This window comes from Pseudonaja textilis, chromosome 3, assembly GCF_049901715.1.
Source record: "Pseudonaja textilis isolate UNSWEBS1 chromosome 3, rPseTex1.2, whole genome shotgun sequence".
NCBI lineage: Eukaryota > Metazoa > Chordata > Lepidosauria > Squamata > Elapidae > Pseudonaja > Pseudonaja textilis.
In genome coordinates, this window is record NC_141992.1 from 199,261,142 (window position 1) to 199,288,106 (window position 26,965).

Here is a 26,965-nt window from a genome sequence, read left to right on the forward strand (position 1 = left end):
CGGCCTGGTCGCGCTTGGGATGCAGGAACGGGCTGCGCACCGGGACTTTTGCAAACTTGCAGAGCCCGAGGCTGGAGCACCAAGGGTAGCAGCAGCAGTGACGCTCGCTCGGCTCTTCTCACGCCCACCCAGCCGCTCGGGATTAAACCAAAACGCAGCGTGAGGCACTCCCAGGTACCTCAAAATGTGTTTTTTTTTTCCTGTTGTTACGGGGACGGGGGGGAAAGCAGGACCGACTCAGATGCCGTTGTTGGAGACGGCGCTGGCGAGAGAGACGCCAGCACTGGCGGGAACAGTGGAAGCTATTGGGCAGCTGAAACGCTGCCAGCGGACATCCCCGCCACCCACCTGCTGACCCGGGTCTGCAGCAAAGGTGCTTGGCGGGGGTAGGGAGCCCTCCACGCTCTGCCATGATTGGATGTTAGGAGTGGCTGGTGGCGAGGCATAGCTGCCCGCGGGGCGCCCTAGGCAAGGGTGCGCGGGTTGGGGGGGGAGAAAGTAATTCACCCCGAAAAGACGTCCTAGCTGTTTTTCCGGGACTCGAAAAAAATAATAATAATAAGACCCGGCCTTATTATATGAGAAACACAGTATTTAAAACAAAACATACACATAAAAGCAATAGGAACTAATAGAAAGAATCAAATAAATTAGTAAAGTACAATAGAACCAAATTTGTGAAAACCGAAAACAAAAATAACTCACACATCTCAATGACAGCGGGTCACACTAGCCATCTGATGGGTTCCATCCCTCTCTGGGTTCTCCAGGCCCGCTGGCAAAACCAGGTTTTCAGTGCCTTTCGGAATAATATTAATGAGGGGGCCGTTCTAATCTCAGGGAGAATGATGTTCCAGAGAGACGGAGCCGCCACAGAGAAGGCCCTTTTTCTAGGTGCCACCAGGTGTATCTCCCTCAGGGGTGGGACCCACAGCATTCCCTGCCTCCTCGCTCTAATGGGTCAGGTAGAAATACCGGAAGTGCCAAAACGGGCCCATTTTTCGGCCTCCCGAGGCTGCAGAGGCTTCCTTCGACCCTCCAGGAGGGCGAAAACAGTCTCCAACGGGCCTAAAATCAGCTGGGAGGCGCGCGCATGCGCAGTGCAGGTAAGGGGGCAGGGCGGGGGGTGTTGTGCGTGCATGCTCAGAGGGGGGCAGGGCACATGGCATTGTAGGCGCTGTCGTGTGCACGCACGCACGCTATCGCACCGCAGGCGCTTTCGGCACACACACACACAACAAAAAGGTTCGCCATCCCTGATTTACGGTTTCATTTGAGACGCTTCTGTGACAAAGCCGTCTCCGTTTGATTGATTTCACTGGCGAGAAAATGAAAGGGGGGAATCACGCGTAATAAAAAGGAAGAATATTCTGAATTGCTCCCCTTATTAAAGGGAAAAGTAACAAAAGCAAATGCCAAAAAAGCACAGGGAATTTGTCGAAGGGGCCTTGGAGGGGGTCTAGGACAACTCAGAGAGCCCCAAGGACCCTGCAGTTCTCATCTTTCCCCTTCTCCTTATCCCTGCCCTGCTCCTCCTCCTCCACTTCACAAGCCCCACTCTCTTCTAGAACTGATGAGGTTACCAAGTTGGGTAATGAAACGTCTGCAAGAAAACCACCAAGCTCAGAGAGCACCAAGGACCCCACAATTCTACTCCCGCTCTTCCTCCCAACCCCTACTCGCTTCCAGCATTGATGATGCCATCTCCAAGGTCCCTCTCACGGTTACTCTTTTTGAAGCCAGGTCTCACCTAAGCTGTGCTTGTACCTTTGGATTTTTTTTGTTTTGCCCAGTTGTAAAACTTTGCTTTTTTTCCACAATACATTCCGTTTTGTTGGGTAGGCCTGCCAAGATCTTTCTGAATCCTGAGATTGTCCTCCAGGGTGTTGGCTGTTCCTTCCACTTGAGTGTCATCTGCAAATTCCCCTTCTATTTCCTCATCTAAGTCATTGATGGAGATATTAAAGAGTTCTGGGCCTAAAACAGAACCTTGTGTACTCCAACACTTACTTCCCTCCATGTGGATGGGTACCATTCAAGACTACTCATTGATTACGGTTCGTCAGCCAGTTACAAATCCATGCTGTCTGTCCCACATTTTTCTACCGTAGCTTAGTGAGAAGTAAGTTGAGGTCTACTTTGTCAAGTGCCTTGCTGAAGTTTTATTATGTCCACAGCATTTCGTTGGTCTACTAATTTAGTCACTTTGTCAAAAAATAATAATAATTAGTCACTAGTTGGGTTATGAAATGTCTGCAAGAACAGTGGCCCCCAACCTTCTTTGTACCACGGACCGGTACCAGCATCACAAAATGATCCACGGACCGGTACCGGCATCAGCACGCACGACCAAGACAAGGCGAGCTGACCGACCGGCCAGCCAGCCGTCCCCCGCTTCTCCCCGCCACCTTCAACTCCTCCTTTGTACCTTTTTTGTGCTTTTCGGGCTCTTTCTTAATCTCCTCCTGAGTAACGCGAGACTCCACCGCCATCGGGACGGCTCTTCGTTCAAAGCTCCCCCCCCCTTCGACGAAACTAAGGCGCGAGGATTCCTTCACCACCCAAACGCCGCTTTCCAACAACCGACGACCGACAAGCTCACCCGGAAGCACTTTCTCAAGCGTCATGGAAACAAGATGGCGGCGCCCAAGCAAACCGTCGGCCTGGTACAAAATGATCCACGGAGCGGTACCGGTCCGGGGCCCGATGGTTGGGGACCACTGTGCAAGAAAACCACCAAGCTCAGAGAGCTTCAAGGATCCCACAGTTCTCCTCCTCTTCTTCCCCACCCCCGCAAACCCCACTCCCTTCTAGAACTGATGATGTTACCTAATCAGGTAATGAAACGTCTGCAAGAAAACAACCCAGTTCAGAGAGCACCAAGGACCCCAGACTTCAACCCTGAGCTACAGATACTCTCTTCTATCAACCCTGCCTTATTGATTTTCTTGCAAATGGTTCATATTTTGATCCATGAGAAGTTTTCAACCTCCCCTTCAACTCTTGTATCCCCAGAGCCTTTATTTCCTGAAATGCATCTTTGCAAGGAACTAGAATAGATGAAACCTGAGATATAATTCTACGCACCTGCTTTAATCCGGAACTTTAGTGCACCTGGAACCCGCACGGTATACTGAACATTAACACAATTGAGCAGATTCAGAGGTCTTTCTCGACAAAAGTTCTCCACTCCACCCCTCACAATAGAATTCCTTACGAAATTCTGGGCCTGGACAATCTGGAACTGCGCTGCCTGCGGTCCGATCTAAGCACGGTACACGAAATTGTCTGTGACAACGTCTTACCTGTCAACGACTTCTTCAGCCTCAACCGCAATAATATACAGGCAAACAACCAATACATACTCAAGGTAAACTGCTCCAAACTCAACTCCAGAAAATACGACTTCAGCCACAGAGGGGTCAGTGCTTGGAATGTCCTCCCCGACTCCGTTGTTACAGCCTCAAACCCCTCACAGCTTCAACCTCGAACTGTCTACCGCGGACCTCACCCCATTCCTAAGAGGTCCTTAAAGGGGGACGTGCATAAGCGCACCAGCCTGCCTACCTGTCCCCATTTATCTGTATTTACTCGCTTTGTTCTTGTTTTTTATGTTCAGTGAGGGTTTTTAACCAGTGGCTGGGATTCCGCCAGTCCGCGCCACTTCGGGAGAACCAGTGCTTGAGTTTCTGAGCAATTTGGTGAACTGGTGGTCGGAAGGAATCATTAGGGCAGAGAAACGGTTGTTAAATTATTGGAATCCCACTACTGGGTTTAACCCTGGTCGGCCTAAGATCACCACCTTTTGTCTTCATCCAAACCTACTCGAAGTATCCAAAGCCACGCCGATTAATATGATGCGCAAACCTGGGCTGTTACCTTGATGGTTTTCTCTTTGGCCAATCTCTGAAAGGTTGAGTTGTGTTGCTACGTGTTGGGGGTCTGTGACCTGGTAAAGAGAAAAGAAGAGGGTGAGTGGGCAGAGGAAGCTGCCCCCTGTGCCCTCTGGAAAGCTCCTGCATCGTTGACAAAGCCAACCGAACACCGTCTCTGCCCCCAAGCGGGTATACTTGCACGGACCCTGTTCTGTTTCTGCCTTTAAGGCCTTCCAGCCAATTCTTTCTTAGGCCGAGAATTCTTGCCAGCCGTGACCTCAAGGCCTGATGTCACCACAATTGTGGCATCATGGCCTAGGCGCAGCCAAGCATGGAGTTGCCGGGGGGGAGCCTTGGGGCAGCTGATTTCAGGAACGGAGCGCCCATCTTTGGTGTAACGTTTCGCAGGTGTGATGTATGAAGCCAACGAGGAGACAAGACAGGACGCTGGGTCTAGTTTTGAGTCTCTACTCAAACCACACAGCTCAAGAGAAGATTCTTGGATGCTCCTTGCAGAACATAGAAATCATAGGGTTGGAAGGGGGGCTTTGGAGGTCTTCTAGACCAACCCCGTTTCAATGGTAGAAGACCCTCTACCGTTCCAGGCAAATGGCAGTCCGGTCTCTTCTTGACAACCTCCAGGGATGGAACACCCTCAGTTTGATCATTCTAGCTGAAATGAAATCCCTCCTTAAACCGAATTTCTCCTTGGTGAGTTTCCATCTGTCGCTTCTTGACTTGCCTTCCGGTGCTTTTGGGAAATAATTTGACTCCCCTCTTCTTTGGGGCACCCTTTCAAATCCTGGAATTCTGCTATCATACCACGCCAAGTCAGGGGTGGGATTCAAATATTTTTACTACCGGTTCTGTGGGCGTGGCTTGGTGGGCGGGGCAGGGGAAGGAGACTGTCAAATCCCCATTCTCTTCCCACCCCACTAACCTGCTTTCCAGCCCTGTTCTCCTATGCAGGGCAACCAAAGGAGACCCAGCCGATGAGCAAGGACTCAATGGGAGGCGGAGAATATATCGGGGAGAGGCCAGTCAGAGGTGGGATTCCAAACTACTCCAAATTTCCGCTACTGGTTCTCCAGAATTGGTCAGAACTTGCTGAAGACCACCTCTGCTCCAAGTCCTTCTTTTCATTAAACTAAACACACCCAATTCCACCAACCATTTTAGGTCGCTTCTCTGGTCGCTTCTCTCCTTGAGGAGTTTCCATCCGTCACTTCTTGTCCTGCCTTCAGGGGCTTTGGACAATAGCTTGACCCCCTCCTCCTCCTCCTCTTCTCTATGAACAGCGCCTCAAATATTGGAAGCCTGCTATTATGCCCCCGTTCTCTTTCTCTTTCTTCCTGGGCCTGAACGTAGCCAGTTCCATTAACCTTTCCTTGCACGATTTATCCTGAAGATCCCTTCTCTTCTCTGCATTCCTTCCAAGGTCTCAACATCTTCTTCTTCTTCTTTTTTTTCTATTGTGGTGACCAGAACTGGACGCGGGATTCAGATGTGTGGCTTCACTAGCACAGAAGAGCGTGGCTGTATCGGTATATCACTTTACATGGTAATCTCCTTTTGAAGGCTGTTGCAGGGAGGAAAATGAGAGGATCTAAAATAGATAGATAGATAGATAGATAGATAGATAGATAGATAGATAGATAGATAGATAGATAGATAGATATAGATAGATAGATAGATTACATAGAGATACACACAGAGATATCTATTTATCTATCTATCTATCTATCATCTGTCTATCCTCTCTCTATCCTCCCTATGTATATCTTCCCTATCTATCCATCCATCATCTATCCTCCCTCTATCACTTCTATCCATCCATCCATCCATCCATCCTATCATCTATCTCTCTATAATCTCTATCCATCCATCTTATCCATCTATATCTATCTATCTATCTATCTATCTATCTATCTATCTATCTATCTATCTATCTATCTATCTATCTATCTATTTATCTATCTATCCATACACACACACGCATACATATATACATACATACATACATACCGGTTTTGTGGTGTGGGTGTGTGTGTGCGCGCGCGTGCGCGCAATGGTTATCTAATCTCTTCATAAAAGCCTCCAGGGTTGAAGCACCCATAACTTCTGGAGGCAAGTAGTTCCACTAGTGAATTGTCCTCACTGTCAGGAAATTCCTCATTTCCAGGTTGAATTTCTCCTTGTTCAGTTTCCACCCATTGTTCCTTTTCTGGCTTTCAAAGGTGCCTTGGAGAATAGCTTGACCCCCTTCCTCCTCCTCTCTGGGGCAGCCCCTCAAATATTGGAAGGCTGCTCTCCTGTCTCCCCTGGTCCTTCTCTTCCCTAGACCAGCCAGGCCCAGTTCCTGTAACCGTTAGTCTCCAGTCCCCTCATCATCCTGGTTGCTCTTCTCTGCACTCTGGTTGGGCAGTCCGGCTGGGCAGAGCAGGGGAGAGGGAGAGCAAGGGAGAGGGAGTGCAAGGGAGAGGGAGTTCGGAGGAAGACCTAGGCGCACCCCCTCTTCATCCTAGGGCACGCAGGAACAGAGAAGGGAGCAAGGTGGGTTGGGTGGTTTATGGGGGTGGAAAGGGCCCTGATTCCCTTCATTAGCCACCCCTGAGGATGAGTTTAAAAGAGATGCAGGCTGAGTGCGGCAGCTGCTGGGAGCCAACGTGACTGCAACCTGCGTTGTCGTGGCTTATCTGTGTTCCTGGCACCTTCTGAACCGTGTGAGTTTTGCCGTGCTTTCAAGTCTAACATTCTTGCTCCTGCCCTGCCAAACTAATTACTTCCGTTTGGTTTGTTTGGACTTTTAAGGGACAGTTTGTGTTGCTCATGTTTTGGACTGAATTTCCTCCACTTAAAGGCTGTTCCTGGGAGAGTTTTTTTCCTCCAGCCGAAGGTAACCTGGACATTGGGGGGGCAAAGTTGGAGATAATAAAAGGGACTCTCCCTGCTTATCTGACCGGGTTGCCTTTGGGCCACGCCCCGTTGGGTCATCACATCCACAAGCCTTAAAGCTATCAAGTTTGAAGACTCGTCTTGAGGATTCAGAGACCGCCCTCAATTTAGTGCCGTCCTCCTGACAATCCTCAATTTTGATCGCCCCCCCCTCACGCAGAGACTGCTATACCAGGAAAGAGGGGGAAAAAATCCCAGGTAGTCCTCCACATACGACCACAATTGAGCCCCAAAGGAATGTTGTGGCTCCCATCCCTGAGGGAAGACACCCCTGGTGGGACCCAGAAGAAGGGCCTTCTACGTGGTGGCTCCCTCTCTGTAAAATCATCCCCCCAGAGATTAGAAATGGTCTCCACTCTGACACGCTTCCGGAAGGCACTGAAGACCTGGTTTTGCCAGCAGGCCTGGGGAAACCAGAGCCATTCAATGGCTCGTGTGAGGTGCTGTCGTCGGAGCAGCGAGTGTTGTGGTTTGCCAGCAGCCGGGGCAGGCGGCAGCGGAATCGAACAGAACGGGGACCAGCCAGGGAATCCGGAGGGTCCTGCGTCCGATGCAGGGATGGGGCCAGGACCATCTGGGAGTGGGGTGCTCCCTTTGGAGTCTGTCAGCAGCGAGGAAGAGGACCCGAGGGAGCCTGTTCCCAGTGTGCAGAGCTGCTAGAAGGCGAGAGCAGCTGAGACAAAAGGGGCGACTCGGGAGTAAGGGTGGGAGGTGACAGCCCCTCCCATGAGGGATAAAAGTCAGGCCAAGGTGATGAAACCTTTGCAGGAAGCAAAGTAATTCGATCGGTTCAGTCATTCTGGAAGCTCTTGTAGTTCGGTTGGTTTCTTTTCTAGTTCATTGGATGCTTCTGTTATTGGCAGCGCTTCACAGAACTGAAAGGTGGGTGCTTATCTCGGGGGGACTATTTTGAGATTAATTCCGACTGGGAATGAAAACACTTCCCAGTGTTGCGATAAAATAAGTCTTGGCTTTTTTCTTTGAAAACGCTTTCCTTCTCATCGTTTCTCTGAAATGTTTTCAAAGGAAAAAAAAACCAAAACTAAAGAAGTCCAGTTGCCGTTTGGAAAAGGCACCATCCTATTAATATAGCAATAGCGCTCAGACTTATATACCGCTTCAGAGTACTTATACAGCCCTCTCAAAGCGGTTTCCGGAGTCAGCCTCTTTCCTCCAACAATCTGGGTTCTCATTTTACCCACCTTGGAAGGACGGAAGGCTGAGTCGACCATGTGCTGGTCAGAATTGAACACCCTGGAGTAAAGAGTGAGCTACCTTGCAGCACTGCGCTACGCTGCTCTAAATTTTAAACGTTCTCTACTCATCTCTAATTCAACTTCAACCTGAACTTAATTCCAGATGCTCCTTGGAGACAGTTCGTGTCGCCGGTGGATTCCAGCCCTTCCCACAAGTCCATGACAGATACTAGTACTCCGCTCTGAGAGCCATTGTTTTTTTTATTTCAACATGAAAGCTGTTGTGTCGTCATCTTCCCCCTCCCGCCGCCCGTCGTAAAAACGAGGTTTCCCTCTAAACTCGAGATCCAAAACTTGCCTCCTCCCACCTTACCCGACAACGCGAGAGGGCGAACGAACAGGTGAAAAACGCCCACCTGCACTCTCTTATCTGGCCCCACAAACAACACAACGCTACATTCTGATGTATAGAAGTAAAAAATAATAATAATCAAACAACAGGGAACATGACCCCCCCTCCCTCTCATTGCTACATGCACTGGAAATGGTCTGCAACTGGGGCGGGGGGGGAAAAACATGGTTGGGACAGACATTCTGGGCTGGCATCCACCTTCAGCAGGGATGGAGAGACAGCAGAAGCCCCCCTCCCCTCCCCCAGCTGTGTGCCCCCTTCCACTGATGCCTGCCAGGTGGCTCCCGTTCACTGGCAACCTCGAGGGCCCAGCACAATTGGCAGAGCGCGTTTCCAGTCTTCAGGAGAACCTCCCTGCAGGCTCTTCCGTCGGCTGCTGGCGGGGTTAAGCCGGGCATGTCTTCTGGCTTTACACCCACCGGGATTGCCTGGTGGGCTCAGATCACCGACAAGAGAGGAAGAAGAAGGGGAGGTGGGTGGGTGGGGCTTTATTCCAGGTGTAGAAGAGTACCAACGCCCAACGGGGCTATAAACTGAAATAGTCGAGGCTGTTGTGGCGACAGAGGTTCGTGGTCCAGATGGCGTCTCCCCGGTTGGCGCTCAGCAGCATCTGCTGGAGTTCGTTGCTGACCCGGGAGAACTTCTCCTCGTCCACCGAACCGTTGAGCAGGTTGGAAGAGGTGGGGGGCCAGGGCAGGTCGTCTCCGTAGCAGTCCACAGGGTAGGGGTAGATGACCAGCCGCAAGTCCAAGAGGCCCACTGTCTTGTGGAGCAGGTTCTTCACCCCCTTGGCTGAGATGGGGTTGCCAAAGACGCCCAGGTAGCGGAGGCGGGTGCAGCGGCAGAGGGCGGGCAGGAGCAGGTTCAGGTGGCTGTCCATCAGCCGGCACTCCATGATGTCCAGGTGGAGCAAAGAGGAGGCGGCCTCGGTCAGCAGGCCCTGCAGAGGCTGGAGGAGGCTGTCGGACAGGTTGTTGCCGCTCAGGTCAAGCTTCTTCAGGGCCGAGGTGTGGAGGCTTTGGGAGAGGTAGGCAAAGTCGTTGGGCAGCAGGTAGCAAAAGGCCAGCTCCAGGCTCTCCAAAGGGCTTCGCAGGTCCCTGCAGGTAGGGCAAAAGAGAAGGCCACTTAAGGACTGGCAGGGGGGGGGCCCTCACTCCCCACCCCTCGTGTTGGGACATAGGAGCTGTGCGGTGGTTTCAGGAGGAGGACCACCCGCGGCCTGTCCCTCAGGCACCAGGGATGACCTGCCCAAAGTCACAGGTGTTATTTGTTATTAAACTAGCTCGATATACCTGCTGCTTCGCTACAAAACAATGTGGTTGGGCTTAGTTTCTGGGGAGGAAAATAAAGGGATAAAAGTTCTGCCTCTGCCTACCAGCACCCATCGGTATCCATCTGGCTAGTGTCCTGTCGGTGTGTGACACAGAGTTGAAGGCTGCTTGGAAACTGAAAGAGTATTTGCTGCGAGCAAGGAGGAGACAGCAAGGAGCCTGGGCGTGGCTTAGCTCAACTGTTCTGTGCTAAAGCTGCTTGGTGCGGTGAAACCGAAACTGAAACTCCTCTGCTTGGGTTTTGCATTTGGAAGAGATTTCTTTTCAGGTGGGGAGGGGGAGTAGAACTCCTTAGCATCAGAGCGTGTTAATAATAATAATATAGGAAATCCTAATGCTCTGATGGTCATTTCGAAAAAACCTTTCTTAGCAAGCACCTAGAAGCCAAGAGGAACATACATGCCAAATTTCAAGTTTGTAGGCTTTACAGTTCTGGAGATTTCGTGATGATGCGTGAGGGGTAATTTCACACACACACACACACACACACACACACACACACGCCTATTTATGCCTATAAAGCATGCTGGGACTTCCTATTGGGGAGGCCGTATTGTTGGAGAAACACGGTACATATGCCGTGTTCCTCCAACAATACGGCCTCCCCAATAGGAAGTCCCCCGCATGCTTTATTGGCAAAAAATCAAATTAAGCCCCTCCCCACAAATTAAGGCCTATATTAAACAGGCGAAATGGGGGAGAATTGGGGGGGGGGGCTGGCTGTTAGGAAGTACTTTTGTTGCATACCCGGATATGGTGCTGCCTGCGTTGACCTTGGCGTTGTTGGGGCACTTCGTATCGGGAAACCTTTTGCCACCGTTGCTTTCCCTTCTCCCTGAGGCATTTGGCGCAGCCACACGCGGCCAGCCAGGGCGCCTCCCTGCAACTGGAGCCCGGTGAAGACACTCGGCTTCAGGCGCTCCTGTCGCCACCTTCCCTTCGGCTTCGAAGGCAAAGCCCATTCTTTTAAAAACGACGCCCGACTACCGGTACGACAAAGCCTCCCCTGCCGGAGAGGGCAGCCCAACCCCACGTGGGGAGGCCACTCTCCCGGGGCCGCAGCACAGGATTGGCCCACCCTGGGAGAAGCGCCCAGTCGCCATCCCTGCCTGGCGCTGGGCAGAGCGCGAAGACCTTCGCCTGGGGCGCCCAGCTCAGCTGACAGGCGGGCCCTCCTTCCCGGCGGCGGAGCTCTCACCAAGGCAGTGAGCGCCTCCCCGCCAGACCCTCCGCTCATCCTGCCAGGGCCGCGCCGGAGCCGTGCGGAGCCGGGAAAGCGAGCCGCCGGTGTGTGCCCGCCTGCCAACTGAAAGAGCCGGGCCGATCTGAGCTTGACTTCCTTCCCAAGTCCCTCCAGCCCGAACCCGAAGGGGCCACCAAGAGAGGCTGCTCGAGGCAATGATAGGGCCCACCCGTTCGCGGACAGGGAGGCGAGGTGACGGCAGTGCTGCTTCCCTGGCCGGCGGGTGCGGCGGAGAGAACCCGAAGCCGCCTGTCTTTTCCACCCCTCGCCCAGCCCGTCCCCACGCATCTCCAAACGCACCAGCAGCTCCAAACGCTGCAGTGGCATCGGGCAGAGGCACTCACTCGTCGGGGCTCAGCTTGGAGGATGCGGCGAAGCTGTCACCTTGCCTCCCTGTCCACGGATGGGTGGGCGCTATCACTGCCTCGGGCAGCCTCTCCCGGTGGCCCCTTCGGGTCCAGGCTGGAGGGACTTGGGAAGGAAGCCAAGCTCAGGTCGGCCCGGCTCTTTCAGTTGGCAGGCAGGCGCGCACCCACGGCTCGCTTTCCCGGCTCTGCCCAGCCTTCATGGCTCTGGCGGGATGAGCGGAGGGTCCAGTGGGGAAGCACTCACTGCCTTGGCAAGAGCTCCACTGCCGGGCAAGAGGGCCTGCCTGTCAGCTGCGCTGGGCGCCCCAGGCAAAGCTCTTCATGCTCTGCCCAGCACCAGGCACGGATGGCGGCTGGGCGCTTCTCCCAGGGTGAGCCAATCCTGAGCTGAGGCCTTGGGAGATTTGCCTCCCCACGTGGGGTTGGGCTGCCCTCTTGGGCAGGGGAGGCTTTGTCGTACCAGTAGTAGGGCGTCAATTTTAAAAGAATGGGCTTTGCCTTCGAAGGCGAAGGGAAGGCGGCGACAGGAGCGCCTGAAGCCGAGTGTCTTCACCAGGCTCCAGTTGCAGGGAGGCGCCCTGGCTGGCTGTGTGTGGCTGTGCCAAACGCTGTGGCATTGCTCTAAACACCGCGGCAGCACAGGGAGAAGGGAAAGCAACGGTGGTGGAAGGTCTCCCGATACGAAGTGCCCCACCAATGCCGAGGTCAACGTCCAAGCTGTCGCCGCCCACCCGCCCAAGGATGCAAGGGGGAGGAATTAAGTCACCCCCAAAAAGACGGCCTAGCTGTTTTTTGGGGGGGGTCAAAAAAAACAAAAAGGCCTGGCCTTATTTTGTGAGAAACACGTTAGATTATTGCTGCCCACTTACCCGATTCCCCCCCCCCCCCCCCCCCCCCCCCCCCCAACTATGTGCAATGATTAATAATAAAAAGATAAATCTTGTCCTAAGAATAAAAGAAAAAAAATGATGATCATTTATTATCAACCGGGGTTTGTGTAAGAAGACAACAACCAGCTTGTTTTCTCCTCTATTTTTGTCACCTGAATCATTTCAAAAACCTGCGGCGCTTACAAAAAGGGCTGCCCCCACGCCAAGGCCCAAACGCCTGTGCCATTTAAGGGTCTTTTAAAGAAGCAAAAACACAAGGCAAGTACTTTTAAACCCAAAAAGCCTGGCTTTTTCCCCTTCTCCTTCCTTATTTTCCAAGGATTCTCATTTTTCTTTGTATTTTATATTTGGACAAATTATTTAAAAAGTTATCAGGAAAAAAAAAAGAAAAAGAAAGAGGTGGCAAATAAATCTTGACTTCTCAGTGGGAGCGTGGGTTGGTTTGCTAAACCCAGGAAATGTGCACTCTTGTTCTCTGCACAGACCTGCCCTTCCCAGGTCTATACAGAATGCAGACTAACCGAGCTGGGAGGGAGCCGGGAGGTCTTCTAGTCCCACCCCCTCCTCAAGCATACCACACGTGATGATGTGCGTTTGACTCCCCTGCCCTATCCCATTTCAGACAAGGGATTGCCCAAGCCTCTTCTTGGAAACCTCCAGTGAGGGAACTTCTGGAGGCAAAAGCTGTTCCTCTGAGTAATTGTCCTAAGCGTCTGTAAATTTGTCCCTAGATCTAGCTCAGGGGTCCCCAACTCCTGGGCTGCTGTTTCCTACCAGGCTGTGGCCTATTTGGAGCCGGGCCACGTTGAGAAGTGGGCTGGTGCACGCGCAGCTCAGCTCGTGAGAGTGGCATGCTGGCGTGGGATGGGAGCCGCATTCGTACGTGTCAGGCCTGGTTCCCCTCTTCCCACCCCACCCCAACTCCCTCGCTAAGCCGGGCTGCCAAGCCGCAGAGGTTGGGGACCGCTGGTCTAGGTTGCTCTCTTACCCCAGGAGTTGCCGCAGCTTGCCTGAAAGCCTGGAGGAGCCCAGGTTCAGCTCTTTGAGGCAGGTGAGGCGGCTGAGCTGGGTGGCGAAGTACTGCAGGCTCCCTTCCATGCCCACCGTCAGGCGCCGGACGTCGATGTTGCTGTAGGGCAGCTTCAGGCTGGCCAGGTTGGTGAACTTGGTCAGGTGCGGCAGGACCACCCTGAGGCCAGAGAGCCCGAGGTTGTTGAAACGCAGGTCCACCTGCCGGACCCCAGCGGGGTCTAGGAATTCCAGCAGCCCCACGGTGCTGGCGATGGACAGCTCTTCTGCCCGGAAGTCCCGGCAGCGCAAGCGCAGGGCGTTGCCGCTGTTGATCTGCAGGGCGTCTTTCAGCACCACGTAGGAGGTGCTGTTGACAAAAAGGTCCACCCAGACATCCACGGACACAGGCTGCGGGGCCGGCAGGGCCACTGAGCTGCTGTAGGGGCCCTTCCTCCGCTTGGAGGAGCGCTTCAGGCACTTGCTCTGCTGCTTGGAGACGTCCAGGCAAGCCTTGGCCAGCGTGACCGTCCGGGACCACAGGCTCATGCTCTCGGGGCCATGCCCTTCGTCCTGGAGGCCGGTCATGTCGAGGATCTGCAAACGCTGCCCCTTGCTGGACGGAGGAGCAACAAAAAGGAAACCGTTAGGGGTCAGCTTTCCAGCAAACCTCCATTCCACCCAATAACTCTGAGACGGACATCTCTCAAAAGTTCCTTTTTATTTGTATAGTAATTGGCACAACCGGGGAATCCCGGATCTGAAAGTTTCGGGCTTCCTTGCAATAAGCAAAAACTACAAAATCCATTCCCTGCACCCGTCATCACCTCACATGCCCCAATCTCCAACCGTCCCAACTCGAGACTTCCCCTCACTTAGGTGCAACGCAACCTGACCTTGAATCAGAAAAAGAATTTTATTATGTCTAACTAGATATGCTCCAATGAATTCCCCCCTCCTCCCACTTTCCCAAGCTCAATTGTGGCCTCAGATCTCAATAAGGCTTCCAAAGCTGACATTAGGTTGACCAGGAATCTAGGGTGTTCTATTGAAAGACTTGAGGAAGGAGCATAGGTGCCGATGTCACCCTTGCCTCTGCAGGCCTTCGAGGTCATGCAAGGTTCTTCGGGAAACACCCCGAGTCCCTGAGATGACACTCTGTGTCCTTTGGAGGTCCTCCCAAGAGTGGTGGGTGGCTATTTCTATACTTCTTTATTTTAAACTAGGAGTGTCAAACTCGCAGGCCGCGGAGTGGATGCGTCACGTGCTGGCCATCCCCCCCCCCCCCCGGTTTAGCGAAGGGGGAAAGAAGTTGTGATACGTCACGTGGCGACGTGAGTTTGATCACCCCTGATCTAGAGTGTGCCAGCTTGTCTGGGTGGGGTGGGCCAATGCTTCTGAGTGGACAAGGTAGCTAAGGGACATCCTTTGCTAAGGGAAGTCTGTCTTTATTCAGCTGAATAACCAGGTAAAGCTTATCGGGGTAGATACCTGGACTCTGTCTTTCTTTAGACCAAGCCACACCTGAAACTGGCAAAACAGTGAGAGCAGCAGTCGCAGCGGCGAGAACAAAGTCCATCAGCGTTCCTCCAGATGACCACAGAGTTGACTGGTCTGCCTTCCTAGAGGTCACCCTTGGCACAAGCCTAAATAATAGTGTTTTGATGGGACTAGGAACAAAATAGGATTCCTTTGTGCTCGCTGTGATCTTTTCTTAAAGTGTTTCCAGCATCCCTGGATAAAAATAGCTTTACCACTGGACTGACTTATTAAATACAGCAGGGGGTCCCCAAACTTGGCAACTTTAAGACTTGGGGACTTTAACTCCCAGAATTCTCCAGCCAGCATAGCATAGAATTCTGGGAGTTGAAAGTCCACAAGTCTTAAAGTTGCCAAGTTTGGGGACTCCTGGTGTACAACTTGGTATTCTGGGCATCTTAGGGCAAACGATCCAAGGTAGTGACCGGGCAAATAAAATGGACCTAAGGTGTGAGAATCCGACTTTTATCTTCACATGCAAAGGTTTTAACAGCAATGTGTAGGAATCACTAGTAATGAAAAATGACCTTCCTGATAGATAAGAGGGTCAATAGTCTTAAAAAGGCTGGAGAAAAGTTTAAGCGTGGGACACAACTTAAAATGAAAAAGCAGGTAAGATGCACCACACATTTAGAAATTCTAGGGAATCCTGGTTTTAATGCAGGTAGTCCTTGACTTACAACACAATTGAGCCCAACATTCCTGTTGCTAAGCAAGACAACGGTTAAGTGATATTTTCCCCCATTTTATGACCTTTCTTGCCACAGTTGTTAAGTGAATCACTGCAATTGTTAAAGTTAGTCGCAGAATGGCTAAGTGAATCTGGCTTCCTTGTTGACTTTGCTCGTCAGGCTCTGCAACTGTCATTAATTGTGAGTCAGTTACCAAATATCTGAATTGACCATTGGGCTGTTGCAATGGTTGTAAGTGTGAAAAATGGCCATAAGTCACTTTTTCCAGTGCCCTTGTAACTTTTGTGAGGAACAGAAAAATAGCCTGTTGGAGCACCAGAGTCCATAGGTCTCAGAAGGATAGCAGGCCCTCCCCCAAAAAGCTATATGAATCAAAGTTTTAGACAGAAAGATTTCAAAGTGTATCAGAACTATTTCTAATCCCGTGGAGCTGTTGCTATGAAATGTGATTGTGCAAAGTATGTAGACTTGAAAACCGCAAGAAATAAGGAATGGAAAGCAGCCGATGGGGAGAGGTTTGAGATGTCCAGGGGTGTATGTGGAGACGGTCTGTCTGAAGGAAGGACAAGGAAGTAAGTTGTGAAACTGCATGCAGAAAAGCATCAAAATAATGTCTTGGGCTGAGTTCAGGACCACCAGCTGTAGCTATTCCTTGCTGGACTCAGCTATGTCATGGACCACCTCGTGGCAATGGGGTATTGATAGAAGTTGTGTTACGATGGCTTGTTCATGCTCCGAATTGCTCATGGAATAAAACCTCTGAATCTTAAGGTAAGAATTGTTTATTCTATTGCTGTTTCCTGTTTCTTTTACTGGAATTACTTTTATGACACTTTGAATGGCCACTCACTGAGCTGTTGCAAGCCAAGGACTGCCTTTATTTTCCTGGCCTCGGTGGAGATGCACGTTCTGTGTGCTTCACTTAGGAAGACAAGAGAGAAGAAGGAAGGGGTACACATACCTCTTACTACCCTTGCGATCCTCCAGCATCTTCATGAGGTACGTCACCACTCCCAAAATAATGGCCTGAATGCACAACTTGTTTGGTTTCTCCCGGATCAGGGCCCGCTCACAATGCTGACATTTGCGCAAGAGTTTCTGGAAACTGAGGACAGGGAATGGCCAGGTCTGCACCAATTGCTGGAGCGACGGAGTTCTCTTATCCATGAAGGCAGCCTTGAACAGGACGGGATACAGCTCCTTTGGGAGGAAGCCCAGGGCATCTTGCAGAGTTGTATAGTGAGAGACAACCTTCTGGGCACAGAGGAAGACCAGGGAATACATGGCGGCAACTGGATGGAGGGGCTGCGAGCCAGAAGTTTGCTATGGAAAAGAATAATATTACTAGATACTTTCTCTGCAGTCTGTCTCAAAAAACGTTCATCTACTTGTTCAAACCTTCGGTTTCAAGAAACATCTAATGAGAAATTGACATACATCAGGCACTTTATAAACAAAAGCCACAACATTCCTGCAAAGAAGGAATGGTCAATGGCAGTCAAAAAAAGGGTTAGATTGAGTCCGCTTGTGGCTATGTAGGGATTCGAGGCTGATTCCTCTTTATACTCCGCCTCCAAGTTTTGCCACTCCTCCTACTGTTAGGGATGGATTGTCGTGGAGAATAACTATGTGCATACTATAAGCTGACAATGACTTGATGGCACATAAGCAATCCTGAAAGGGCCATAAGCCTCACTCTTGTCAAAGTTAAGGAAGGGCTTGAAGCCAGCCGGCATTTCAATCACATTCCACTGACCGCAACAGAAGAAAAGCACACAAAATCCCTGCCTAGTTAAATCTGGATTACATGCCTTTCGGGTCCTCCAAGAGAGGAAACTCTATGATAAATGATCCCCTTTTACAGACTTACAGGTCCTGGAAGTTTTCTGACGTCTTGAGATAAGAGAAGGGATTTTTTTTTCCTCCACAGATAGCTGCTCTGATGACACTCTCTTTGGGGGAAAGGTGACCTCACGGATTCCCACTATATCCAAAAAAGCAAATTCAGCACTTCCAACTAATATCTGCTTTTTCTTCTGACTTGATAGGCAGAGCTATCCAAAATTGAGTTCCTCGGGAGAGTGCAGCTTTTCTATATTGTATCCTCTTCAAAACGCTTCTCTTCGGATTCCTCCATGACTAAATCTGAGGCAGAAAAACAAGAGCATAATTAACAAATTAATGGAGTTTTTACAAGCCCCTCACGTCCTGGACATAAATGGTTTCAACTCCTACCCTCAAAACGATGTTATAGGGCACTGCACACCAGAACAACTAGACACAAGGAGTTTTTTTTCTGCATGCCATCACTCTGCTAACAACTAATTCCCACAACACTGTCATATTTACCAAGACAGTATTACTATTCTTCTTCTCATCCTTTCTATTACCCATCTCCTCCTACTTATGACTATAACCTTGTTGCTTGTATCTTTACCATTTCTATTGTTTTAGTTTCCTAGTATGATTTGATTGCTTAATTTGGTATCCTATGATTATCACGGTATTGTATCTTATGATTCATGATGCATTTTTTATGTACACTGAGAGCTTCTACACCAAAGACAAATTCCTTGTGTGTCCAATCACACCTGACCAATGAAGAATTCTATTCTATTCTATTCTATTCTATTCTATTCTATTCTATTCTATTCTATTCTATTCTATTCTATTCTATTCCTCTTCTAGGAGCAGGCACACAGGTAAGACAGCAGATATGTCTATGAGAATCTCTGTAGATATACAGATAATCCTCTACTCACAATTAGAATTGACCCCAAAATTTCTGTTGCTAAGTAAGACAGCTGTTAAATAGTTTTGCCCCATTTTATGACTTTTCTTTCCATAGTTGTTAAGTGAACCACTGAAGTTGTTAAGCTAGTGACAAAATCTGGCTTCCCCGTTGACATTGCTTGTCAGGTCGCTAAAGGTGATCCTGTGACCCGGGGATATTGCAACCATCATAAATATGAGTTAGTTGCCAAGCCTCTGAATTTTGAACACAGGATCATGGGGGGATGTTGCAATGGTCTCTAGTGTGAAGAACAGTCATAGGTCACTTTTTTTCAGTGCCACTGTAACTTGGAATGGTCACTAAATGAATGATTATAAGTCAAGGATTACCTGTCTTTTGTAGATACTTGCCTGACCAGAAGTATGGCTATAATTAGGAGCCTCGGTGGCACAGTGGTTAGAGTGCAGTACTGCAAGCTACTTCTGCTGCAGCCAGCTGCCTGCAATTTGGCAGTTCGAATCTCACCAGGCTCAAGGTTGACTCAGCCTTCCGTCCTTCCCCAGGTGGATAAAATGAGGACCCAGATTGTTGGGAGCAATAGGCTGACTCTGTAAACTGCTTAGAGAGGGCTGTGAAGCACTATAAAGTGGTATATAAGTCTAAGTGCTATTGCTATAAGGGGAGGGGGAAGACTGTCAGGAGCTATTTTAAATGATTCAGGAGGGAAGCATTCCTTTGGCTTGCAATAGAGTGAGTGGTTTTAAGAGAACAATCTGTACTCCATCGTGGCAGCGTTCCAATTATGCTTTATTCCTTTAAAGTGGTAGATGATGGGCAGCCTCCTTAAAGGCTCTTCTTATAAAGCCATTTTCATCTTCATAAAGTGTTGATGCAGCATTAAGCTGCCTCTGAATTCCTACTTTTGAAATGACTGATCTTAACATTTAACATTATCGTTACATTAATGTTGACATATGTAATTGTGTAATATGTAGTTGATCATCAAGAGTTGTTTTTTTTTTCTTTATTTCAATGGGATGTACTTTGTGCATAAAACTCCCAAAGAATTTTAGCCTTAAAGAGGTGCAACTTTATTTCAAACAAATTTGACTGGGCTCCATAACTTGTTCAGCCCATGGGTGGACGAAGCAACAACTATTATTTTTGCTCAGTGACCTAAAAAGACCCTGGTCTTGTCAAAAAGGGAGGGGGAGACAACTTCAGCTAGACAGTGTCAGAGGGACCTGTAATCCACGCAGCGTTTTGCAGCTTACTAACCCATAAATAGTTGTGTCTTGAGAATAGGCAGAATATAAATCTATCCATCTATCCCTGATAACAATAAAGAACAGTCTGGGTGGGGATGGGAAATTGGGTTTGGTTATTAAGACTAGTGATTCCCATTATTTCCCCTGAACTGAGAGGATGGTCCTTCTGGGAGAGGCAGGAAGGAGAAACAGGATATCACCTCTTATTCTTACCTAAGAGAAAGCTCTATTTAACCAAAGGAGCTTACTTTGGAATGCACAGGTTTAACATATAAAACTTATTACATTTGACCAAAGATTCTTCAACAAGCTGAAATGCCACTTTACCCTCAGAAAATGAGGACAATTATTTTATAAAGCATTATCATTGCTTAAACTGCTAGTCTGAATTAGGAAGAACAAAAAAAGACCTCTCTACACAATTCCTCTCCTCTTTCCTTTTATTTCTACTGCTTTCGCCTTGATGAAATGAGCACCAACTAGCAGTCAGAAGACGTGATAAAAACTCTTTCATTGCACAACCTATGGACAAATTTAACCCTAGTTTCAACGGGGAAGCTGTGACCATAAGCCAAGTCCAAAAATGTTAGGGAATTAACAATCGACCACAAATAGATACACAGACATAAATAATATCCACAGAATATGTGAAAGAAACCAGCCACAAGCCCAAAACTGGAACAAAATGGCCAAAACTATTTCCCCACATGAGCAGGTTAGCACCAAGATTAACACTAGATAAACCATCCAGAAGGAAACCCCAATCAAGGTACTACCAAGGCAAATAAACAAGTCCAATAAACAGCCTAATCAAGGAAAGACCAACACTGAGAGGGCAAGCCAGTAGCATATAAACAGAATGCAAACCTCACTCCTTACTAGCACTGATGATGCTTCCTGGTTGGGTAATGAAACGTCTGGAGGAACACAACCAATCTCAGAGGGCAACAAGGATTCCTCACAGAAGAGCCATCATGTATTTCCTTACCCTGATTATTGAAATTTCTTCTTAGTTAAAGTTGTAGCTGGAGAGCGATATTAAACTATGGGTGAAAGAAAGCAAGGGGTCCAAGTTTATATGCACTCAATATAGTTGGAGGACTCCACAGATTTACCCCCAAATATTGTGAACCCCATTCAGCTACAGACCCCACCAAGCTGGAGGGTCTGTTTGTGGATGATGCTTCTCTCTCCTCCTCCTCCTCCCAACCCACCAAAAATACGCAATTCTCTGGGGACTTGAAGATGTGAGATTGAAGAAATACTTTTAACAAAAGAAACAAGGCTCAGAGATATAGCCATCATAATCCGTGATGCAACTGCTCGTCAAATCCTACAAAAATCATGGACCCCCACCCCTTGATGGATGTAACAGTGAACTGGATTTCGATACTGGATGCTTTTGCCAGCAACCTCAAGACACAATCATCAATGGGGGGGGGAAAAAATCTTACATAACAATCTCAGCAGAGCGCAGCCAGATGCCATCCAAGGCCTCAAGAGACTCACCATGACATCATAATCAAAGAAGCTGAGGCCAAACAACTCTTCCCAGATCTTATGTCACCAACACTCTCATAAGAGACACCACAGATTTCCAAAGACTGAAATCTATTGACCACTCTTGTGATATAATCACTTAGCTGCCACGGACGGTGAAGTGTCATACAACAACCTTCTCACAATTATGGGCTTCAAGCTGTCAGGATCATCACCATTAATGTCAACGCAGTATGGCACGTGTGAGTTTATGCTCACCAATGTGAGTTTGTACAGTGACTGAGTTTCTATTTGCCGATGAGAACTACTTCACCGTTGCTAAAAATTTCGATTATAAGGTAAAACCTAATTCAAACTAAAAGGAAAAAAAGAGTAAAAAGTGCAAGTGAAATGACTCTAAGGAAAAAGGTGTAGAATGATTTCCAATCTTCATCCTAAATATAAACAAAGTTAGTACTGTTTATACCAGTGGCGGCTAACCTTTTGGGGCTCCTGTGCCAAAAACTGTGCATGCGCTTGCATGCCAGCACCCAGAAGGCAATGTGCGCACCCACCCACACCACCCCCTTATCTGCATTGCACCTCCCAGCTGATTTTCAATCCATTTGAGGCCTTTCTCAGCCTCCCAGAGGCTTGAGGAAAGCTTCTGCAGCTTTTGCAGGCCAAAAAGTGGGCCCGTTTTGTCACTTCTGGTATTTCCGGAAATACAGGAAGTGACCAAACTGGCCTCAAACAGGCCGAAAATCAGCTGTGAGGCACACATACATGCGCAGTGAGGTAAGTTTGCCTGCGGCTCGCGTGTTGACACAAATGGCACAGGTGGCACGCACGCCATAGATTCGCCATCGTGGGTTTATACTCTCTAAAGTTATATTTATCTTTTCATGTGTCTATAAACAAATCCACATCATCTTTTCAGTCCTGGTGTCAGCAGAAAGCCTAGATTAGAAAGTGTAGCTAGAAGTAGTAACATATCTTTACCTTGATCAAATAAACTAACTTTATATTCCTTTCTTTTGCATTTTACGTTCTAAATATTTATTCAAATATTGTCATTATATTTTATTTCTCTTCATTTCTTCTTTGTCCCATCACACAGAGCATTCCAAGGCTCTTATAAAAGTCTCTTTTATAAATCCATTAAGGAAAAAATTACCTAAGTCAATTACGTTTGGCTTGCCAGTTGTAAATCCACTTTTGATACCACCTCTTATCTTCTCAGATAAAATTTGTTCTACATCTGACATTTCTTTAATGACATATTTTGGACACAGACTAACCATAGAAGCAGACATCACTACTCAGATTGTTGATACCTTGACTATTATTCTCTGATTTCATTCTTCAAAAGTCTTCAATATTTTTATTGCTGTAACATGTTGCAGGCTTGTGCATTTTCCTCTACTAAAAATCTTTACTTCCTTCTAGTATCTCATTTTTTAAATCATGAAAGTATACCTCCATGTTATGTTTTGTGAAAACCAAAACAGAACAAGCGGTGCTTTATAATTAATTCCAAAAACATTTTTTCAGGTTAAGTTTCAATGTTACCTGTACCCTTAGTCCACTTTTTAAGATCAAAAATCTTCTACGGTTTTTTGTTTATATCAGACTCTTTAAAATCTTATAGTTTTCTTTCACTCAGGATTAAAGATCTAGAGTCTCCTATCATTTTCACACCTGTCATGCCAAGATCCCTAATAATTTAAAAGTAATTAATGAGCTATTTCTAGTGATCAGTGATTAGAAAAGGAGGTTTGCAAATGTGTCTTTTATAAGGCCCTTGTGTGGTTGTGTGAGCAAGATGGTTAATTCCATTTCTCCCAGTGCTCAGACCCAGAAAACACTGTTGTCCTGTAGTCTCCTCTCCTTTCCTTACCTGGAGAGGTGCCAAAGAACTGGTCTATTCATTAGTTTCTTGGTCTTTTGCCGTGGTCATCAGATCCGCCTTCAATTTTCCATACCTCCTCCAGAAGCCATTACATCAACTTTGGCAATAATATGCACCAAATCAGTGGCACAGCTATTGACCTATATTCAGCCCCTTATAATGCATAATGCAAACATATCTAAGATGCCTGCTCCTAGTTTCCTCACAACAACAATCCTGAAGACTGTGCTGAGAAAGGAGTACTGGCCCAAAGTCACCTAGCTGACTTGTATGCCTGGCATAAGATAATATGCCAGTATTTTCAAAACTGACTAAGAACAATGGCTTTCTCAATTCCCATCATCTAAAATCCCTCCTTTACTCGAGATTCACTCATGATACATAAAGAAAAGGTCAAATTCTATCATGTCTTCAGCAATTTCCTCCCAGCCATGTAAAGTACTGGCAATTTTATAGGAGTTGTAGACTTCAACTTTCAAAATTCCCCAGCCAGTCAACTTAGAAGTAATTAATGAACTATTTCTGGCAATCCGTGGTTAGAAACATACAGTAGTTTGCAAATGTCCCCATTGGCTGGGGAATTCTGAAGTCCGCAGGTCTTAAAGTTGCCGAAGTTGGACACCTCTGAGGTAAAGAGAGGTCCACTTCCTTGGTGTTTGGGTAAAACTACCATGTTAGGGATATGAAAATATTATAGAATATGAGAAATCTCCAGACTGTATGTTTGCAGCTTCCACCCGGAACACATCATCTTATTTACAGCATCATCTACAGCTAGGTTCAACCATATATATTCTCACTGACCTGACAGAGATACAGGTAGGCCTCAACTTACAACAGTTCATTTAGTGACCTTTTAAAGTTACAAAGGCACTGAAAAAAGTGACTTATGACTGTTTTTGTTACGACCTTTGAGCATCCCCATGATCACGTGATCAAAATTCACAAGCTTAGCAACCAGTTCATACTTACAGCCAATTGCTGTGTCCCAAGGTCACTTGATCTGCTTTTGCGATATTTGGACAAGCAAAGTCAATAGGAAAGCCAGATTCACTTAACAACCAGGTTACTAACTTATCAACTGCCGTGATTCACTTAACAACTGTGGCAAGAAAGGTCGTAAAATGGGGAGGGGAGAGACTCCCTTAAAAAATGTCTCACTAAACAGAAACAGCAATAGCAGTAGCACTTAGAATTATATACCGCTTTATAGTGCTTTACAGGCCTCTCTAAGTGGTTTACAACCTATTGCTCCCAACAATCTGGGTCCTCATTTTACCCACCTCAGAAGGATGGAAGGCTGAGTCAATCTTGAGCCTGGTGGGATTTGAACTGCCAAACTGTAGGCAGCTGGCTGCAGCAGAAGTAGCTTGCAGTACTGCACTCTAACCACTGCAACACAGAGGCTCCTGAAATGAAATTGAAATGTTGGGTTCAATTGTGGTTATAAGTTGAGGACTACCTGTGTATTCTGACCGACCTGACAGAGATGCTCAACTGAGGGAATTCAGGCATGTGGGAGGCATTCAGAAGACTGACTGACCCATCTAGCCCAATCAAGAGACAAATCAAGAGAGCCAGATCTATTCCTAGAGAGGACCTATTAAAAGACAGTTCACAGAAACAGAATAACCTAACACCTCTCCTGACACCTAGAAATCCACAGCGTGAGACATTCAAATGCATAATTAATAGACTGCAACCACACCAGACACACAGCCAACCAACCTTAAACGGATCCTCACAGGAAATAAGAAAGAAAATAAGATGCAAAGAGGAACCAGATCCATTTTCTGATATGTGAGTCTGAGTTCATCTGCCTCAAGTCAGAGCCAAACTTAAATGCCTAATTGTCAACTAATTATCCTAAGAATAGCTCCATCAAAGCCTGTGCAAAAGAACAAGGAGCAAAGGGCTGACATTGGTTCCTGGGCCTGGCCCAGACCTGGCCCCTCAACATTTACTACAAAGGATCCCATGTACCAGATTCCTCACTCTGCAGAAAACAGCAAATGCTCATTGACTGTGTTGGATTTGCTTAACCACCATGTGATCCACGTAACCACCAGTGACATAAAAGTAAAAGCTATGGGTAAATCCTCGATTTTGAGCCTAAAATTTCTGTTGCTAAGCAAGACAGTTGTTAAATGATCGCATGACTCTGGGACACTGCAACTGTCATAAATGTGAGTCAGTTACTAAGCATCTGAATTCTGATCATGTGACCAGGGGGATCTTGGAACGGTCTTAAGTGTGAAAAATGATAAGTCACTTTTTTATCCCCATGGCTGAGTGATCAAAATTCACACACTTGGCAACTGACTCATATCTATGACGATTGCTGTGTCCTGGGGTCACATGATCCCTTTTGTGACCTTTCGACAAGCGAAGTCAATTGGGAAGGCAGATTCACTCAATGACTGTGTCACATAACAACTGCAGTGAGTCACTCAACAACTCTGGCAAAAAATGGTCATGAAACAGAGCAAAACTCACTTAACAATTGTCTCGCTCGGCAACAGAAATTTTGGCCTCCATTGCGGTCGTAAGTCACGGACCATCTGTATATGCTTCAGTTTTCTGGCAAACTTAGTACGGAGGTACTTTTAAACCCGGCACAGTGTGGCAGTAAAATAATGCACAATCCACAGGCTATGGACCAGATATGATGCCTTTCCCTCTGTGAGGGAGGGAGGTGATGGATTAAAAAAATGTGAGAAATTAAAAGAAACAGATTAAAATAGAAAAGACAAAAAATAAACTTGCAACGAATCAATCCTGCAGGTGAGGAAAGGTCAGAGAAACTTGCAAAGAAATACAGGTATCCTTAACTTGTAGCCATACAGAACAGAATAAACAGTGGTACAGAATAACAGAGTTGGAAGGGTCCCCAGAGGTCTTCCAGTCCAACCCCCTGCTCAGGCAGGAGATAGAATGATAGAATGAGAGTTGAAAGGGACCTTGGAGTTCTTCTAGTCCAGCCCGCTGCTAAAAGCAGGAAAACCCTTACAGAATCATAGAATGACAGAGTTGGAAGGGACCTTAGAGGTCTTCTAGTCCACCCCCCTGCTCAGGCAGGGGACCCTTTTATCATTTCAGACATTTTTCACACTTACGACCGTCGCGGCCTCCTCACGGTCCCCTGATCAAAATTCAAGTGACTCGTATTTATGACGGTCACAGCCTCCCAGGTGGGGTGGGGGTGTGTCACATGATCCTTTGGTGACCTTCCCACAAGCAAAGACAATGGGAAAGCCAGATTCGTTTAACGACCACGTGACTCACTTAACCACGGCAAGGAAGGTCGTAAAATGGGGGGAACCTTACTCCATCTTAACCATCTTAGGGCTCAACTGCGGTCGTAAGTCGAGGACATCCTGCATTTAGGGTGGGGTTTTTTTTAAAATACCCCCCCCGATGTTCCCTCGTTTAAATCTTGCCAAGCTCGTCGCCCCCCCATGAGAATCCCCTGAGAGACCCTCATTTTCCCTCAGCGTCCCCCCCAAATTGTTGGACGCTCCCCACCCCGAAGCCTAGGAACCCCACCCCCCAAAAAATTAAAAGACAAAAGGAGAGGCCTCCCATAGATGGAGCCGCGGCACGTGCCGGCCTAACGGCTGCCAAGCGCCCTTCCTTCGCAGGCAAGGCCCGGAGAAATGCCCCTCAGCGGCTACCGGGGCGCGGGGTTTGGGGCCTTGTTCCGCTCCGGGCCTCTCTTCACGACGCAGAGTCTGAGGGGGCTGTTTCCATGGCAACGAGAGGCCCGCGACAGGCCCCTCCTCCCTTACCCGCGCCTCGCTCCGTCGGGCCCGCGTTTTTTCCCCTCCCCCCACCAAAGGAGCCCATTCCCGAGCCTCTCCCCTCCCCCCCAAGCCCCGCTCCGACCGGACAAGAAGTCCCGCGGCGGCCTCCGTACTTCTCCCGCGCACGCGCAGACGCCGCCTCTTTCCCTGCCTTCGCGGTCCACTTTTCCAGGGGTGGGGGAAAAAGCTCGGGCGGGAGATGGGCGCTGATTGGCTGAGCGGGGCACGTGCGCTTCCCTGATTGGTCGGCGCTTCGGGGA

At 48.3% G+C, this 26,965-nt stretch overlaps 1 protein-coding gene across 9 annotated transcripts; it reads right to left on the bottom strand.

Annotated features, from left to right (window-relative positions):
• Positions 1-8,265: 8,265 nt before the first annotated feature.
• LRRC14 (leucine rich repeat containing 14) lies at positions 8,266-26,863 on the bottom strand. Of its 9 annotated transcripts, none has more exons than XM_087931846.1 (6): positions 26,788-26,855; positions 24,186-24,311; positions 17,380-17,654; positions 16,471-16,832; positions 13,259-13,894; positions 8,266-9,535 (listed from the first exon to the last, which is right to left on the bottom strand). In XM_087931846.1, exons 4-6 carry the CDS (start codon positions 16,791-16,793, stop codon positions 8,965-8,967), a joined length of 1,530 nt encoding a protein of 509 aa, XP_087787972.1. In that variant the 5' UTR covers positions 16,794-16,832; positions 17,380-17,654; positions 24,186-24,311; positions 26,788-26,855; the 3' UTR covers positions 8,266-8,964. The 9 variants fall into 9 exon arrangements, with proteins under 9 accessions (XP_087787972.1, XP_087787973.1, XP_087787974.1 ...); XM_087931847.1 differs by having other exon boundaries at positions 26,577-26,813; XM_087931848.1 differs by having other exon boundaries at positions 26,691-26,807.
• Between the last annotated feature and the right edge of the window lie 102 nt (positions 26,864-26,965).